Raw genomic sequence first — 15,946 nt, forward strand, 5'->3', positions numbered from 1 at the left:
GGTACTATTAGTAGTAAAACTGTGTTCTTTACCACCATACACTCAATTTTTTTTAAAGCCAGTTTCACTTAAGAATATCCTTCAAAAGACAGTAAAAATGAGTAATTTTTATTAAAGTTCAATCTTTGCATACACAGCTTTTCATATTCTATGTAAAGAAATAGGAGGGGCACCTAGCTGGCTCAGTCGGTAGAGCATGTGACTCCTGATCTCATCAGGGTCATGAGTTCTAGCCCCACCTTGGTTGCAGAGTTCACTTAAAAAATAAAAACTAATTAAAAAAAAAATACACATAAAGCATTTTTGCTACATATTAAAAACAACAGCTGATTTAAGGGAAAGTCCTTATATAACTGAGTTGCAAGCTAAAGTAGCCATTTTTTCATGGAACACTATTTTCATTTAAAAAACCAATAATTGACTGATAAATCTTAGTTGCTCAGATCTGGTTATTTGGCAGACTTGGTTATTTGGGTCTCAAAAATGAACAAAATGAGTTTGTCATTTTAAGGAAGAACAAATAATTAAATGTGAGCTTTTAAGTAAGAATTAGAATTTGGGAAATTTTATCTGCAACAATAAGCTTCACAACTTCCCAATATTAAAAAGATTTTTCTGATGAGATCATTGGTGATATTAACAAATTCAACTTTTTTTATACCATACAACAAAATGTGCTAACATTCAAGAATCCGCATAATGCAGTAACTTCCTATTTTCCAAATGATGAATGATGTTACAAAATCATGCATAAGTAAAAGATCCATCTAGTTATTATGGAATATAAGAATTTGATTAATATGGGCTTCAGATTACACATTAAGACTAACCTTTAAGAAACTACCACTTGTCAAATTTTGGTGTAGTATCAAAGCACATCTACTATTACCTGAAAAAGCTATTCAAATAAACTCTTCCCCTTTTCCAACTGCGTAGCTATGTGAGGCTGGATTTTCTTCACATACTTCAACTAAGACAATATGCACAAAAGATTGATTGCAGAAGCAGATGAGAATCCAGATACCTTCTATTAAGCTAAACATTGAAGAGATCTGCAAAACTGTACAATAATGCCACTCTTCTAGGTTTTGTTTGCTTTGAAAAATATACTTAATTTCTATAAAAGTATTTTATTCATGTTAATATGTACTGGGTTTTTTTGTTATTTTTTAATTAAATAGAACTTTAAAATTTCACTAACATATGGGACACCTGGGTAGCTCAGTCAGTTAAGCATCTGCCTTCAGCTCAGATCATGATCCCAGGTTCCTGGGATGGTGTCCCACATCGGGCTCCCTGCTCAGTGGGGAACCTGCTTCTCCCTCTCCCTGCCGCTCCCCCTTACTTATTCTCTCTGTCAAATAAATAAAATCTTTAAAAAACAAATTAAAAATATAAATAAAATTTCACTAAAATAGATTTAAATAGATGTAACCCACATAAATAAAAGCACTCTGGGATTCTTGATAATTTTTAAGAGTATAAGTGAGTGATGAGACCAAAAGTTAAGATTAATCAAGTTATGCAAGGCACTAAGGAGAGAGAATATCTCCAATAATCTGAGGGGAACTATTAGGTTATATTCCAAGTATATAAGGAATGTGAAAAAGTACACTGCCATAGGTTCATTTACCCTTCTATAAGGGCAAGAAACTATTAATTTGGAACATATACTAATAGCAGCGGCTCTCTAAAATTTTGGTAACATTACATCACAGCCCCTTTCTTCTTTATGGACACTTGCCTTTTTTTAATTATTATTAACATATATTATTTGTTTCAGGGGTACAGGTCTGTGATTCATCAGTCTTACACAATACACAGTATGGACACTTTCTTTAAAGCTAGTCTCCTTTAGGGGCACATGGGTGGCTCAGTCAGTTGAGCACCCAACTTTTGGTTTCGGCTCAGGTCATGATCTCAGGGAGTCTGCTCAGGATTCTCACTCTCCCTCTCTAAAAATAAATAAATCTTAAAAAAAAAAAAAAAAAAAAAGCTAGTCTCCTTTAGAGAAAACAACTGGATTTCATAAAAGATTTCAACTAATTTGGGAAACTGTCCTAAAAAAGAAGTTGTGTTCTTAAAGCAAAATCCAACAGAATGATCCCTTTAGATGCGTCTTCCTACTGATTAAAGTTCCTAATATTTTAGTTAACATTTGAAATTTATTTTATCACTTTCTATTTATATAGCTTGCTAAGTGCTAATTTTCTTAAGAACACTCTATCACACTAAAGCTTAATTTCAATAAATATGCAATATTTAACGTCATTAATAATTGAAAAAAGCCAATTAAAACAATTTTATGCTTTTCACTTACTCTAGTAGAAAGAAAATAATTTTGAGGACCGTTCTCAGATCAGTGAAAGCACAAGAAAAACCAGCACTTCTATATATAAAAAGTGGGAGTAAAATTGGTAGGATCTTCTTGAATTCACAAGTATTTAAATAGCCCCCTCTCCCACAACTCTGTATCACATCACACACCTAATTTTTTTCCTTCTTAGCACTCATCACTTTTTTTTTTAAGATTTTATTTATTTATTTGACAGAGACAGACACAGTGAGGGAGGGAACACAAGCAGGGGGAGTGGGAGAGAGAGAAGCAGGCTTCCCGTGGAGCAGGGAACCCAGATGCAGGGCTCAATCCCAGGACCCTGAGATCATGACCTGAGCTGAAGGCAGACATCTAACGATTGAGCCACCCAGGTGCCCCAGCACTCATCACTCTTAAAATCTAAAAAGATTAAAAATTCTTTTTTTTTTTTTAAATAATTATCTACCCCATTAGTGTACAAGCTTCATAATAGCAGGAGCCTTATTCACTAGTGTATCTGAGCCTAGGACATCTCCTATCACAGAGTAAGTGTTCAAAAAACTCTAATAAATAATTGATAGTCCTAGAAGTATTATTTTGTTTTAAAGGTAAACACAAACAAAAACTTTTGGAAACAACCTATTTGTCCATCAAACCCAGAATGATTACATACACTATGGTACTTTCATTCAGTGGAATACCAAGAAGTTTTTAAAAATAATACGGCAGATCTACAAGTAACTAGAATGGAAAGATCTAAGGCACATTAAATGAAAAAAATAAGCTGTCAAATACATCCATATTATATTTTTGTGTTGAGAGGAAAAACACATACACAAAATTACAGAAAAACTATGGAAAGATAATACCTAATTGGCAAGTAGTCAATTCTAGGGAAAGGTAGTAGCATTTGGAAAGAGACTGAGAGTGGTCAAGGGTAACTTCAGCTCCATTTGTTTAATTTAAATATTCAAATCATACATTACATACTCATGCAAATTGCTTATGTAACTATGCCCTCTTTTTCAAATTGATTTTTTTTTTTTTTTTTTAAGATTTTATTTATTTATTTGACACAGTGAGAGAGGGAATGCAAGCAGGGTGAGTGGGAGAGGGAGAAGCAGGCTCCCACTGAGCAGGAAGCCCAATGCAGGGCTCGATCCCAGGACCCTGAGATCATGACCTGAGCCGAAGGCAGATGCTTAACGACTGAGCCACCCAGGCGCCCCTTCAAATTGATTTCTAAGAGAAATCAACATATATCAGTCAGGGGCCAATCCTCTAAATCTACTATAGAGAATGAGTTACAAAAAACAGAGGAAAGTGAGGCAACTCATAGACTACCAATAGCAGAGAGCTTCCAGGACTTCTTGAACTAAAAGGGCAGTAAGATGAAATAGTATCACCAGATCAAAGAAGCTTAGGATGGTGTTAGAACCACAGTGGGGTCTGTTCAGTGGTAAGTTGGACCACAGAAGAAGGGGCCATTAAAGAACTGCTGCTCAAAAAAGGGGTGGAGAAATAAGCTGGCTTCTTTCCTCATTTCATCAACCAATCTTCTCTTAGCACCTACCATAACCAAATTCAAAACGCAAGTGGGTCTAGTCAAATCATCATGCTGTATACTTTAAACTCACACAATGTTATTTATCAATTATATCTCAATAAAGCTGGGGGTGGGTGGGGGAAACAACAAACACATGGAGAAAGCAAAGGAGCCTAGGAAATGTAATCCCCTGCAATATAGAACAGAGTAGGGAAAAGGCAGGGATAGATCTGACAGCAAATTGGCTGACTAGCACAGTCAAGTTATCAAATGTGTGCCCTACTTCCTATATTCTATGGCAGCAGATGATACTCATGGTGGCTCAACATCTATTTTAAGCCTTCTTTAAGAAGTAAATAAGAGAACCCAGTTTGAAGGAAGTGGAGGAGGAATTAGAAGTACAAAATGCAATAACGAAAAAAAAAAAGTAAATGATCAGAAACACTGTATTATTTCCTAGAACAGCAAATATACCAAAATAAGTCACATGTATAGATTATACAAAATTTCATTATAGCAGATCTCTATACCTGGGAGGAATTTCTGGAGATATGAGACACAATAAGTTTTGAAAAATAAAAGTTCAGCTTAGGAACCAAGAATTTAAACTTAAACTTATGTTTACCAATATGCATTTTGAGGGTCTTCCTCTAAAACCATTTTAGGGGCGCTTGAGTGGCTCAGTCAGTTAAGTGTTTGCCTTCGGCTCAGGTCATGATCCCAAAGTCCCGGAATCAACTCCCACATCAAGTCCCACATCGGGCTGCCTGCGCAGCGGGGAGCCTTCTTCTCCCTCTCCCCCTGCCGCGCCCCCTGCTCATGCTAATAAATAAAATCTTAAAAATAAATAAAACCGTTTTAAACAAATATACTTAAAACTCGCATCTTTTTCAAAAAGAATAAAGCAAAAGTCTAGATAGGGAACTAAAAAAGAACTGCTTAATAAAAATGTCAATATATGGAAAGAAAAGCCTAGTTTCATTTAAGCATTCTACTTATCTTAGACTACGAACTGGTAAACTTTTTCTATAAAGGACCAGATGGTAAATATTTTAGGCTCCAGAGGCCTTATAGTCTGTGTCACAACTACTCAACTCTGTGAAAGCAGCCATAGTTGACATGTAAATGAACAGATGTGACTCTGTTCCAATAAATCTTTACGGACATTAAAATCTGAATTTCATTTAAGTTTCTCCACATGTCACAAAATATTCTTCTTTGATTTTTTCCAACTATTTAAAAATGTAAAAGTCATTTTCAGCTCACAGGTCATATGAAAGGAGGCAGTGAACCAAATTTGGCCAACGGATCATAGTTGCTGCTGTCTGGTCTCAGACAAATAACATCATAGAGCTCGACATTTGAAGATTAGGTTTGGGTCCCCCGTCCAAGTGGCTATGGTGTTTAACTATTTTAAACTATTAAACAAGAGCTAATCTATCCATATTTTTATTCCAATGTATCAGCAACAGACAAGTTTTTAACACAGTTGTCAGACTTTAAAAAATTATATGGTCTCTAATGCAAAGAACCTATGTAAGTACATTTAACCTATGCAAAAACAAACCAGAACACTTGAGAGTCTGTCACTATATTCTTTTTTTTTTTTTTTTTTTAAGATTTTATTTATTTGAGAGAGAGAGAGCACAGGCACAGGCAGGGGTAGAGGCAGAGGGAGAAACAGAACCCCCCCGCAGAGCAAGGGGCCCAATGTGGGGCTCGATCTTAGACCCCGGGATCATGACCTGAGCCAAAGACAGCCACTTAACCGACTGAGGCACCCAGGTGCTCCTCTGTCACTGTATTCAATCAAACAAAGCTAATGTAAGAGAAACCTTGGCCCTAACACACAGGCACTCCATTCCTTTGGCTCACATCTGTGACAAAAGAGTAACCAACTATTAGCTCACAAGTTCTGGTAAGGGATGTCAGTGCCATTATTTGTTTACAAGATTGCAAAAGCATATGATCTACCTTTCATTTTAGAATAAAATAATAAACTCTAGGCAATATAATCTGAATGCCTCTGACAACCAAATCTCAAAGTCTCCAATATAAAAATAAAATTGCCGAAAGCATGCCAAGTTCATCCATTGTTCTACCAATCTTTAACCAATACTGTCTATTAGAAAGTTTTTATTTTTACAGTGCAGCTTCAATCCCTTGTAGAATTGTACTTTCTGAATCTTATTTCAACATTTCCCTATAGTTTTGCCCAAAAGGATAAGAAATTGCTGCGTAAAACCTAATACCATATTTACTATAAAAAGGATTACAGAAATTTTCATCTAGTGTATCATATATCACCTTTTTTATGAGAACCTATGGGAGAAATTTCTCAGGCACAGTGCCATCTATGAACTCTTTTCTCAAGAGACTTGTGTGCCTTTTACCTTATAGATACTGTATATACTACAATCCAGTATAAAATTCTCTTTTATTTAGCTGTAAAACCAAGCCTTTAACAGTTCAGCTCTGGTAACTGTGTAAAGACTATGGCATACATTTGTATATACTTCTATAATCAGCTCCAAGTCACTAAATTTTTTTTCCCCTCAAATTTTCTTTTGAAAAAAATCCTCACACATTGTGCTTAGGTAAGCTAGCTCAAAGTGAGACCCAAGTATTCAATAGCATAAGAAGCTATCACACACACGTATATAGACATCAATCAACTGGGGAAAAAAAAAAAAACTACCTCAAACAGCTGCAATTTGTTCTTTGTGTGGCTTCAACAAAATCCCAGGACGCTACTTTATCAGGTATCTCTTCTTCAGACAGACCACCTGATGAAGCTGAATATTTCCTCCTAAGATTTGAAATTATAAAATTCTTTAGAATTCATAAGGTTTTCTATAACCATGAATAAAGCATTAAAATTAAAGTTAAAAAAATCAGATTTTTAAAGTCATACAAATGACTTTTTATACTTTAAATATCTATATACAAGTAACTACCAACATGCAATATTTTAAACTTGAAAATGAAAACACGTACTTGTTCTGTGCTCTGTTCATATTGCATTCTTGCCAAACTCTATCCACCACATGATTTGCTAATTTTCTGGGTATTTTCCCACCGTGATGGCTAGTACTATCAGAGTTGAAGCCATCAGATACTGAAGAAAATTTGACCCACTTCTGGGCAGACTGAGGATCAACTGAAAACAAACAAAAAAGAATAGGCTATAGGAGAATAAAAGGACATTTAAAGTAACATTATTTGGGTTTGGGTTTGTTTTTTTTTTTTTGCTTGTTAATTTGTTATACAATGTACTCCACATCTATCTGGTATGCCTCCATATATTTTGGGACAAAAAACGTTACTTTACTTAAAATACAGAAAGCAAAAAATCCAAACAGGATGTAAACTTGATGGTAGTGTTATATCAAAGCTGACATCCTGACTCTGAGGATTAAATGGCAGTTATATAGGAGAGTGTTCTTAAATTTGGGAAATACACTCAGTACTTGGGCGTAATGGGGCATTGTGTCTGCAGCTTGTTCTCAAATGGTTCAGAAAAAGGCCAATGATAATGAATGTATACATCTAGAGAGAGTGATGGAACAAATGCTAACTGTTTTGAAATCTGGATGAGAGAGTTCTTTGTATACATGGAAACTCTTCAGTAAGTCTGAAATTACTTCAAAATAATTAAGTGCTGATATATTCAGAACAACAGATTTATAACTAGTGCTAATGAAAAAGATTAATACGATACCTGTTTGGACTTCCTCAGGAGACGTAGGTGGTGTAAGAGTAACTGAAGACATAGCAGGATCTCTTGTGGAAGCAGGCACTTGGTGGACACCCAAGCAAGAAGCTGAACAGTGAGAGGATCCCACAGAGCTAGGAGTAGGAATGTCTGACTGAGGGACTAGAACAAAGCATGCTGGGTAGATCATTCGGACACCAGCTGAAAGGAAAAAATAATGGACAAGAAAATAAATTACCACTGTGACTATAGTGGGATTAGTTTCGTTCCAAAGTACTGTAATGGAAAAGTACATACTATCATATTTGTTTAAATAAAATAAAAATATATTTAATGTATTTGTATAAATATATGCTCCTTTTGGCATAGGTTTTTGGAAGAAACCATGAGAAAATGTTAATACCTTTAGTGGTAACCTTCAGTGAGAGACTTAGAAGCAAGCAGCTTTCTCTTCATTTTTGGATTTTCTAATCATGAGAGTGTATTACTTTTAAATCTTTATTTATAAATTTGACAAACTATAATGTACATTACTTTTTAAATTTTTTTAAAGTTTAACAAAGGTAATCTGGACACTAGAATTATGGACCATTTTCTGCTTTCTTCTTTACATGTCTTTTACTGAAAGCCTAATATATGTTTGTGTTTTGTTTCTGGTTTTTTCACAACTACCCTGGTAGTAAGGTATTTATTGAAGTTCAATACTGGTGTTCTTTTTATTAAAAAAAAAAAAAAAAACACAACAGCCCATGAATAAGGCAATCTTCATATATATATCATTGCCACATGATTCTATTAAACACCATTGCAGATTCTAATCCTAATTATCTGCTCAATTATACATTCCCCACACCTCCCCCATCTCTCTAACATGGAGTATACCTATTCACTCCACTCTTAGGCTTGGCTCTGTGACCTGCATATGATATACACCAGATCCCAACAGAAGCTTTAAATGTGCTTGCAAGATCAGTGCAGCCTCTTATTCCTGTCTTTTCCCTCAAGATGAGCATGTCCCAAATATAGTTTACCTTGTTAATCTGGGTCCCTGAATGAGAAGACACAGAGAAGAGCCAATATGAAAAGAGCTGACCTGGGCAGAGCAGATCAAAGCCGTAAGTTCTTTAGGTGCACTTTCTACCTTTTAAAAATTATCAGAGGCAACAGTTTCACCAAATGTTAAAATACTATGTAACAGGTTGTCAACTTTCCAGCTTCCAAATGTTACTCATTCACAGTTATCTTCTTCCCACCTTTAGCATGCTTACCTCTAGGTGGTATATATTTCCTTGCCCCAATGACTTTGGCATGGCAAAGTGACTAGTTCTGTCTAATGGAGTGTGAGCAGATGTAACATACATCATATCCTAGCAGAAGCTTTAAATACACTTACATAGTCACACTCAGTCCTTATTATTCCTCTGTTCTTATAAGAACAGCATGTCCCAGAGAGTGGGTAATCATGGAACGTAGGTTGTAGAATGACAAGATACAAGGAGCCAAACCACAACCAACCTGTAGCCCTTATGTAATGTGAGGAGAAAACAAAGAAATAAATGCTTACTGTTGAAAGCCACTAAAGTATTGGAATTATTATTCAGCAAAATCTAATACACAGTCACATATTTTTCCCTTAAAATTAATACTCAGAATCCATACCAACAAGAACTTCTACTGCAGCTAAAGAATCATCTTCCCAATCCATATCTTCCTGTTTTTCTTCAGACATCTCCTTTAAGCAAGATGAGATAGGATAGAATTGCTTCCATTCACCAATCAATTTTTTGGTAGCTGAATCAGACATCTTGAATGCTTGTCCTGTGAGAGTGCCATTTAGTCCAAATGGGCTTAAGATTACTAGAGACCCAAAAGAGACATCGAGTAAGTAACTAAAGACTGGTACACCAGATAAGATCACACTGAATAGTTTGACAAGTAATGCAATCTAAAAAAGAAAAGGAAACTCTTAACAGTCATTTCAGAGAAAAATTTATTACACTTCATTATTGTGAAGATAAAGCACAATATTTATTATAAAATCTTAAGATTTTGTCCACCCAAAAAATCTCACATGGTTAGAATTTCAACATGAGTGGGGTTATATGTATATCCTTCAACTTCTCTTGATTTCCAGTAAGAAAAAGCAATTTGAGGAAAAACTGTGTGTGTGTGTATAAATCTAAGTACTTTTATTATGTACTGCCATGTAATTTTTAAAAAGTAAATACTAGGGTTAGAATTAAAACAAGAACACCCTGTCAGTCCTTAAAAACAAATCAGCAGGGGCGCCTGGGTGGCTCAGTTGGTTAAGCGACTGCCTTCGGCTCAGGTCATGATCCTGGAGTCCCTGGATCGAGTCCCGCATCGGGCTCCCTGCTCGGCAGGGAGTCTGCTTCGTCCTCTGACCCTATCCCCTCTCATGTGTTCTCTCTCTCTCATTCTCTCTCTCTCAAATAAATAAATAAAATCTTTAAAAAAAAAAACCAAATCAGCAATCTTGTATAAATATCAAAGTCCCTGTGTTCCAACGTTAAAAATGGCTTATGTGACTGGACACAAAAGATGACCTTGAAAACATAAACATATATATCTGCTAAATGTTATTTAAAAGAACACTTTAAAACATGCTATCGTTCATGTACAAGAATTTTTTAGAAAAATATTTGTATTAAAAAATATTTGTATTAAAAAACTTATTTCATTGACTTAAAACTCTGGAAGAAGAAAATAAACTACATCAGAATCATCACTAGGCTAACGATCATGGGAAATTTCATTAGTACCATAATTTAAAATTACCAATTGCAATTAAGAGTTTTCTTGAAACAATACGAGATCAAATATCTAAGCCAGTAAATAATCTACCTTGAAATGGGCTATTAGACTGTTGAGCAAGGGTGATATGCTCTTCACTAAGAAGGTATACAGGTTGATGTTGGTTAATTTCCACACTGGTACAAACATTGCTGTCTCCATGCAAGAAAAAGGTGAAAGAGCAGGACAAGTGTTCACTAATAAAGAAGAAAAAGTTGTATTTTAGTGATGATTAATAGCCAAAATATAAGTTAACTTGCTTTTCTTTATTAAGAAGCTATACTACAAAAACGCACATTTCTCTTTAACCCAGAAATTCTACTTCATCATCCAAAGTGGGGGGAATCACAGATATAAGCAAAGATTTAGTTTTAAGAAATGTTTTTCACAGCACTGTTTATAGTAGAAAAAGCTGCAAATCGAGGAATCAGTAAACAAGTTAGGTACGCCCACACATACCCTTATAATACAGCCACCAAAATAAGTAAAGGTAAAGGGGAAGTGGGTTTAATGGAAAGGGTAGTCTACCAAAATAGTAGTTTCAATTTTTTTTTTTAATTGAGTGTAAAAAATCTAGGTGTGCAATCGAATTAAGGATGACCTAATTTTTGTTTATTTTCCCTTGTAATTAAGAAATTAAATACAATTATATTTTCTCATTTTATTATTTCTGAAATTGGGCTACATTCAATCAGTCAAGCATTTAATGTACTGCCCTCCTCTGACCCCCAATAGTAAGTTATTTTAAAGAAATGATGGATCTTACAACTGAAGGCATCCTAGAATCGAAGCTATATGCAAAGCAGAACATCTTATGAAATTTAGATATGGCTGGGAAAATAAAAGTTCCCAAGAGGAAAGCACAACGATCCTTAGGATAAAATATAGAAAGGTCAAATGGCCTAGAAGAGGAGACTGTACAGTAAGAAGAATCCACTCTTATTTCTTTTCCACACATTTATCTTAAGAATTTGTCTTGGGGCACCTGGGTGGCTCAGTTGGTTAAGGGGCTGCCTTTGGCTCAGGTCATGATCCCAAGGTCCTGGGATGGAGCCCGCATCAGGCTCCTTGCTCAGCGGGGAGTCTGCTTCTCCCTTTCCCTCTGCCTGCCCCTCCCCCTGCTTGTGCTCGCTCTCTCTCTCTGTGTTAAATAAATAAAATCTTAAAAAAAAAGTATTTGTCTTAAAGAACCAGTTCTTTAAAATATAACCATTAATAAACTAAAAACCTGTTGTATCTATCTATAAGCCCTCTTGAATTATTTCTGGACAAGTCAAGCACACAAAAAAGTTATAGTAGAAGTAATACTATAGCTAACAAAAGTGGGAAAATAAAAAGTCAGAAAGAGGTGCAGAGCTGAGAATTTCTTCATTTTATATATAAGGGAGCCAAAAGAGTCTGAAGTTGACAGAAAAATCAAGAAACTGAAATTTAAGCATATCACTCAAGTTAAAAAGATAACCAGAAAAACTGACAATACTATCACTAATAAAGCAAATCTTATCTTTCATGGTAGAGAATCAGTAGATACTGTCTACAGTTGATTAATCAAGGTCTAGAGGTATAAAGCATCTCTGTAATTACGGCAGTAACCACTAGAAGTAGGAAGCAAAAAAAGTTAAAAAGATGGAAAACTAAACCTGGTTACTTCTAGGGAATGGGACTAAAGCAATTAAGCAGGGATCTTTAGAGGTTTTCGAAATTTGTAATACTCTATACTGCTTAAACTATATTACTTTTAAATTTAAAAATTATGAATTCTTGGGGCACCTGGGTGGCTCAGTCGTTAGGCATCTGCCTTTGGCTCAGGTCATGATCCCAGGGTCCTGGGACCGAGCCCCGCATCGGGCTCCCCTCTCTGCGGGAAGCCTACTTCTCCCTCTCCCACTACCCCTGCTTGTGTTCCCTCTCTGGCTGTGTCTGTCAAATAAATAAAATCTTTAAAAAAATAAATAAATAAAAATTATGAATTCTTAGGGTGCCTGGGTGGCTCAGTTGGTTAAGCATCTGACTTTGGCTCAGGTCATGATCTCAGGGTTCTGGGATCAAGCCCTGCATGGGGCTCTCCGTTCAGTGGGAAGTCTGCTTCTCCCTCTCAAATAAATAAAAAATCTTTTATAAAAATTATGCAATGATTACTGTATCTTCCCCCACCTCAGCAGCTTTTGTTGCTTTTTTTTTTTTAAATAAACTTATTTTTGGAATAACTTTAAATTTACAGAAAAGTTGCAAAAGTATCATAGAAAGTTCCCATATACCCTTTACCCAGTTTCCTCTGAAGTTAAACATCTTACATAACAATGCTACATTTGTCAAACAAGTAATTAACACTGGTACATTAATTCCAGTCTTTATTTGGATTTCACTAGATTTTCCACTTAACCATTTTTCTGTTTCAGGATCCAATCCAAGATACCACACTGCATTTAGCCAATAGATTTTTTTCCCGCCAGCCTTGCTGAAGCATAAGTGATAAAGCCAAATAGTTTTTAAATAAGAAATAAAACTAATTACTTGAATTATTTATTAAATATATTAAGCTTGTTACTCATCTGGAACAGCTATTGATTAATTACAAAGCCTACAGACATTTGCTTTGGTATAAGAGTAAAATCTAAAATAATCCCCAAGAGAAGAGATTTAACTAATAACTCTGAGAACTGTCCATCAAAAAGCAGACCATTGCTAATGCCCATTTAAAATAAAGACGATTTTATTATTGCTTTCCAGCGTGGTAAAGGCACCCATACTGTAGAACAGGGGGAAAAATAAAAGTACCAAACACAAACCTAATTCCAAATGCTTAAAGCAAAACACACACACACATTCAAAAGAACTTTGCATTAAACTTAGTATTATATTCAAATCTAAATGCACTATATACTAAGTCACCAAGTGAAAGCAAGTATTATTCCTTTATTCAGCAAGTATTTTATGGCTAAGCATATGGCACTATACTAAATACACATTTAATTTCAGTTATGTTAAGTGCTATTTAAAAACCAGGTACAGGGCGCCTGGGTGGCTCAGTCGTTAAGCGTCAGCCTTCGGCTCAGGTCATGGTCCCAGGGTCCTGGGATCGAGTCCCACATCGGGCTCCCTGCTTGGCGGGAAGCCTGCTTCTCCCTCTCCCACTCCCCTGCTTCTGTCCCTGCTCTGTCAAATAAATAAATAAAATCTTTAAAAAATAAAAAAATAAAATAAAAATAAAAATAAAAACCAGGTACAGGATCTATGAGAATGTCTCAACAAGACCTAGATAATGAAAATAAACTTTAATTTCCTAAGTGGAAAAGAATCAAACTTGGGTAACAATATAAAAGCTATGCTTATGTCTCATGTAACATTACATCAGCCTACCCCCAATACCTATTTCTTCTCCAACCTCATCTCTTACTAGTAAGTCTTCCTTTAATACTTTTCCTTCTCAACTGGCCTCTCTGCCATTCCTTAAACACACCAGGCCTTTGTACCTACTGTTACTCAATCTGGAACACTCCACATATCTACATTCACCTTCATTAGGTTTTTTGTTCAGATACCTTGTAGTTGAAGTTTTCACCAATCATTCTAATTTAAATTGTCCCTTAATTCCTATTCTGGGATAGATTTCACTGGCTAAATAATCACAATCCAAAATTTTAGTTTATTTTTTTCTTATAGTCCCCCCCGAATGTAAGCTCTATTGGAGGAGGACTCTGTCTTCTTTGTTCAAGGCTGTCTCCTCAGCTTTTAGAATAGGTCCTTGACACATAGTAGGTATGCACTAAATACTGTAGGACAAGGTCTGTATCTGAGTAACTTATTTCTAATCAAATATTCCTTTTCTTATCAAGTCTGTACCTATATAGTTGTCCAAAGCTAGAAAAGTGAATCATTCTCAACTTCTTTTTCCTAAGCTCCCTATAGTCAACTAATCCATCACCAATTCCTACTGATTCTAGTTCTTAAATATCCATGATTCGTCAAGTTGTTTTTTTAAGGTCTGAATAACTATTAAAATCTCTAATTTATCTTCTTGCTTTTTACTGCTGCCAGCAATCTTTCTAAAAATTAATTCATATCATGTAACTGGCAGGCTCAAAATCAATAGTTGCCCAATGCCTTAAGGACTAAAAACAAAACAAAACAAAACCAAAAACCTTAGTATAGCATTTTAGACCTTTTGTTATCTGATCCTTGCTTAACTCTCCAGGCAGAGGTACTTAATCTACCAAGAACTCCTTTGTTATCACAAATTCCTCCCCACTTCTTAATCTTTCTTCAACACTCCTTTATTTTTTTTTTAAAGATTTATTTTAGAGAGAGGGAGAGAGCATGCAAGGGAGTGTGGGGCGGGGCAGAGGGAGAGAGACTTTTCAAGCACTCCCCACTGAGTGAGCAGCCCTTCCCTGGGCTTGATCTCAGGACCCATGAGATCATGACCTGAGCCAAAACCAAGAAGAGTTGGATGCTTAACTGACTGAGTCACCCAGGCACCCCACTTCTAGACTCCTTTAAACAACATCTCTGTGAGCTCCCATAATATTCTATGCTTATCATAATATTTATCATAATACTATTATTTAACTAATAGAACTCCCTGCCAAGTTGTAAATTCCTTGATAAAAAGAATTATAACTTTAATATTGGCAGAAAATTGAGTTATTGGTCCCAATTCTTCACCCCCTTCTTTCTCATTTCTTTAATCATGGTAAAAAACACAACATAAAATTTACCATCTTAATCATTTTTAAGTGTACTGTTCAGTAATTTAAGTATATTCACATCATTTTGAAACAGATCACCAGAACTTTTTCATCTTGCAAATCTGAAATTACAGCCATGTAACAACAATTCCTTCTTTCTACTTCTCCTAGCCCCTGGCAACCACCATTCTATTTTCTGTTTCTATGACTTTGACTACTTTAGATCTACTTCATGTAAGTAGAGTCATACAGTTTGTGTCTTTGTGAGTGGCTTTTTTCACTTAGCATTATGTCCTCAAGGCTGATCCATGGTGTAGCATGTGACAGGATTTCTTTCCTTTTAAAGGTGAATAATAATCCACTATGTACATAACATAGTCTGCTTAACCATTCATCCATCAATGGACATTTGGGTTGTTTCCACCTCTTGGCTATTGGGAATAGTGCTGCTATGAACATGGGGTATGCAAATTTCTTCAAGATCCTGCTTTCCCGTAGTCATCAAGACAGTATGGTACTGGCACAAAAACAGACACACAGATCAATGGAACAGAACAGAAAACCCAGAAATGGACCTACAACTACATAGCCAACTAATTTTCAACAAAGCAGGAAAAAATATCCAATGGAAAATAGACAATCTCTTCAACAAATGGACAGCCACATGCAAAAGAATGAAACTGGACCACTTTCCTACACCATACACAAAAATAAATTCAAAATGGATGAAAGACCTATATGTGAGACAAGAATCCATCAAAATCCTAGAGAACACAGGCAGCAACCTCTCTGACATCGGCTGTAGCAACTTCTTACTAGACACATCTCTGAGGCAAGGGAAACAAAAGCAAAAATGAACTATTGGG

The 15,946-nt window shown here is 35.6% G+C and overlaps 1 protein-coding gene across 2 annotated transcripts in view; it reads right to left on the reverse strand.

Annotated features, from left to right (window-relative positions):
* Positions 1-15,946, reverse strand: part of MED13 (mediator complex subunit 13) — a 103,701-nt gene that overhangs the window by 60,385 nt on the left and 27,370 nt on the right. For both annotated transcript variants that reach the window (XR_004913938.2, XM_036081781.2), the window contains exons 4-8: positions 10,444-10,589; positions 9,238-9,435; positions 7,585-7,779; positions 6,861-7,023; positions 6,562-6,672 (exon numbers count right to left, since the gene is read on the reverse strand). Coding sequence is in view for 1 of the 2 variants with exons in the window: in XM_036081781.2 (XP_035937674.1) it covers positions 6,562-6,672; positions 6,861-7,023; positions 7,585-7,779; positions 9,238-9,435; positions 10,444-10,589 (813 nt within the window). In the remaining variant the exon portion in view is untranslated. The remainder of the gene's footprint in view (positions 1-6,561; positions 6,673-6,860; positions 7,024-7,584; positions 7,780-9,237; positions 9,436-10,443; positions 10,590-15,946) is intronic.

The sequence above is a fragment of the Halichoerus grypus genome, chromosome 2, assembly GCF_964656455.1.
Source record: "Halichoerus grypus chromosome 2, mHalGry1.hap1.1, whole genome shotgun sequence".
NCBI classification, from domain to species: domain Eukaryota; kingdom Metazoa; phylum Chordata; class Mammalia; order Carnivora; family Phocidae; genus Halichoerus; species Halichoerus grypus.